Source organism: Arachis ipaensis, chromosome B03, assembly GCF_000816755.2.
Source record: "Arachis ipaensis cultivar K30076 chromosome B03, Araip1.1, whole genome shotgun sequence".
Lineage (NCBI taxonomy): Eukaryota > Viridiplantae > Streptophyta > Magnoliopsida > Fabales > Fabaceae > Arachis > Arachis ipaensis.
In genome coordinates this window covers 120,761,200-120,765,218 of record NC_029787.2, presented here as the reverse complement: position 1 = coordinate 120,765,218, position 4,019 = coordinate 120,761,200, and the positions used below count along the sequence as shown (strand labels likewise).

Genomic DNA, 4,019 nt, shown 5'->3' with positions numbered 1-4,019 from the left:
TTAAAGGCAAAATCCGCTCATTTAAATGGATAAACGGGCTGACTCGATAGGTTTAACTCATTTTAACGACCCTGATATATGTTTTTGAGAAACTTGCATTGGACTTATATTTTTTTAAAGGAAAAAAAACCACTAAATAAGTTTTTTAAAAAAATTTTGTGATGGACTTATAATTTTTTGAGAAAAATATTAAATGAGTCCCTAAAAATTTAAAATATTGTACTTATAAATTTCCAAAAATTACAATGTTAAATAGGATAGATTCATCTTTATATCAGTGACCTATAAAATGATTATCCTAATTCTTCAGGATTTATCCAATGTTTTTTCTCAAAAAATTATAAATTCATCACAAAATTTAATTAAATTTTTTTTAAATCTATAAATCCAACATAAAATTCTCGAGTTGCTTTATACTTTTATTTTCCTATTTCAATGTGACCTATTCAAACTTTATTACCAAAAAAAAATTGACTAAACTCCTATTTCACTAAATTAAATTTGTTGAATGAGAATAATAATTAATAACTGATTCTTTATTTTTTTTTTCATTCTTAAAGAATAAAGAATAAATATTAGTGAAAAATGTACTTATTAACGCATCAACCAACTTTTGGTTAAAACTTGAAACAACAATTTTTTCTAGACTTTACATATATTCATATAATATAATATTTCATTGAATTCGGACGAAAACTTCTCTTCTTTATTGTTGGTTGCTGCTTTTTGCTAGGGTTGAAAAAGAAAACTTTTTAATTTGTCAGGGATAAAAAGTTTCATACAGAACATTAATAAATGACTCTCACAAAAACGTCATTCTCTTTGTTAAAATTTTCAAGTTTATTAAAATCTTTTTTTCTTTCTGAAGCTGCGTTTAATTCTAAAAATATGATAAGACAAAATATTAAAAATAAGATATAAAATGTTATTTAAATTTTTTTTATCAATAATAGGTTTACTATTGTAATTATTTTTTAGTGAGAATACATAAAGAGTACATATTATATAAGGTGTAATAACTCAACAAATATTTTTTAAGGAGATTTTTCATTCTCTTCAACAATGAGAAGAACTTATTTTTCTCCATCTCTTAATCTCTTTTGATTCATCAAACCATCAACATCACAGCTTAAATAACTTAGAACATGAAATTTTCTTCATGATTACATAATTGCAAATTGGTAATACTAATATTACATGATTGCGAATTAGCTGAACTAAAAAAGCAAATTGATATGGTAATACTAATATTCTCTTCTTGATTACATGACATGTTGTTCAATGAACTAAAAAAGCAAATTGATATGGTAATACTAATATTACTTGATTGCGAATTAGCTGAACTAAACCCACTTTCCCCAATAACTTGTCATGTTAAACAACAACACTATAATTGCTTCACATTACAGTCATACCATGCTGACATTCTCCGCCAAGATGGAAGCACACCCGGTGAAACTCGGCATTAAACTCGGCAATTCGCCACTTTCAACCTCCAATCCAATTGGGATGTGAACAATGTTCCGGGTACACAAAGAAGGTTCCAGGTCATCTGCGAGAGTCGATAACAAATCTTGCATTGCGTACTTTGTTCTCAGCGTTCACTACATACCAAAAAGTGCTGCGCCCATCCTCAGGTCCTCTAATCATAATTTCGACTGCCATCTGGAGAGCGAACTAGATGATTCACAAAGGAAGTTGACGGCGAAGGAGAAGCTGATAGTGAGGGAGAAGCTGACGGCAAGTAGCAGGCGATGGTTGGACGGACGATCAGGAACTCAATGAGAGCACTGGACTAAGTGTGAGAGTACATAAAGAGTACATAGTATATAAGGTGTAATAACTCAATAAATATTTTTTAAGGAAACTTTTCATTCTCTTCAACAATGAGAAGAACTTATTTTTCTCCTTTTCTTAATCTCTTTTGGTTCATCAAACCATCAAAATCACAGCTTGAACAGTTTAGAACATGAAATTTTATATTATTTTTTATGTGTAGCACAAAATACATTATTTAATATTTTTATACATAATATTTTTTGTGTATATCTCACTGTCTAGTGTCTTGTATGTAAATAAACGCACTCTAAACTCCCAATTGAAACGAATAAGATAAATGGATCGGAAAAATCAAGCTTGCATTGTGAGATAAAGTGCAAAGAATTATGTTCACAAAGGCATAAACATATAGAAAAATATTACCAATAATAATTAATTATTATATTTTGAACACATATATAAAGAGACGTATCCAGAAAATATATTTATAAAGATACTTTTGTTAAATACATTCATAAAAAAGACATTTTTATTAGATACATCCACAAAGACATCTTCATTAAACACAGTTATAAATAAGAGTTGGCAGAAATTAGCAGAAATACTGTTAGTAACGTAGCGAAATTGTAAACATATATATGTAAATAAGACATATGCGTCACTTGTTTCGTACATATATAAAAAACAACAATAATAGTAATGAATTTTATTTTATTGTTGAAAGAAGAAAGGAGTGGAGATTTCAGATTAAGCGAGCGATGAAAGAGAGTTTTGCGAATTTACCTGTACACTAAGATTAAGATAAAAGTACAGTACAGTACAGTACAGGAAAGACCTTGTTGGTCGATGGTCTCTCAAGTCTCAAGTCTCAACATCAAATCAGCAAAAGTCAACATATATATATTAGGGATTAAGGAAGCCGATTCAGGCCTAAATAATTATTTCCTTAACAACCCTACTGATTCCCCTTCATTCTAATATTCCTATATATATAAATAGAATAATAAATACAGTCATCATATATATAATAATTATAAACACATATATATGGCATTAAAAAAACATCAACATGCATGCAGTCATTGTCATACTACTTTCTGTCCAACCTGGGTAACCGAATGAAAGAAGAGCTGTCACCTTGCACCACCATATTCGGAATCAGTTGCGGTGAGGTAGTCTCGTTCATCTGTTCATAATTCATATTCATGAAACCGGGGTTATAATAATCCACAAAACCTGCATTGTTGTTGTTGTTGTTCTTGGGTAGTGCGTGAATGCTAATGTCATTGACACTGTTAATTTGTGAAGTCATCAATAATCTTTCATCATAAGGATCCTTGTTTGCACACTGTCGAGGTTGTGTTTGATAGAAAACCTTAGAAACGACGAGTTCGCCGTCTTTCTCTTCTTCGTTGGAGCCGAGATGGTACTGATGCATGACCCAGTTGGTCTTCTCGGGCTTCTTCTGCCTGCCATAGTTGGTGTAGAGAACAAGAATCTTCTTGAAACCCTTAACGGAACCAGCCACAGAGATGGGTCTGGTTTTGCCAGTTTTGTGCCACCTAGTCTCGCTTCCTTCTTGGTCGGTGTGAACCTTTCTTCTCTTCCTTGTTCCCGTTGTGTATGCTTTTGAAGGCCTGTGAAAGAAGTGACGCACTTGTCCATCTTTGCTTACTCCTGTGCCAACCAATAATATCAATTCATCCAACCTTTATTAACATTACACTAATTATTGCTTAGCTACTTAATACTATAGCATAATATTCAGCCTGAAATATTAGTTTCTAAAACTTTTTCTATATGAGTTATGATAGCTGGTTACCAAAATCAGCCACTAATATAAAATATATGCTAAAATATAAACACATTAAAAATAAATTAAACTATATATCACAAAATACCAACAAAATTCTCTTTTACAAAATCATCTTAATTTCTCATTATCTTGTATTATTCATAATGGAAAAGTCTAGGGCCAGCAACTTTTTAAAAGTTGGCCAACATTTAACTATCAAAAGAAAATTGAATGATCTTACACCATTAGATTTAATCTCACACTATTAAAAACACTATTGATGGCCAATTGATGATTACAAAACACAAAAATTACTGACCCCCTAGCACTCCTCTAAATTAAATATATGTGTTATTTAATTTATAAGATATATTTATATTTTAATATATATTTTATATTAATAACTGATTTTAGTATATATTTAATATAATTAAATAAAAAAATA

The 4,019-nt window shown here is 30.1% G+C and overlaps 1 protein-coding gene across 1 annotated transcript in view; it reads right to left on the bottom strand.

The window, feature by feature from the left end:
* LOC107634675 (NAC domain-containing protein 10-like) overlaps positions 2,576-4,019 on the bottom strand; it is a 4,203-nt gene continuing 2,759 nt past the window's right edge. Inside the window, exon 4 of the mRNA XM_016338102.2 lies at positions 2,576-3,456. Within this exon, the coding sequence (XP_016193588.1) occupies positions 2,870-3,456 (587 nt within the window). The 3' untranslated portion in view covers positions 2,576-2,869. The remainder of the gene's footprint in view (positions 3,457-4,019) is intronic.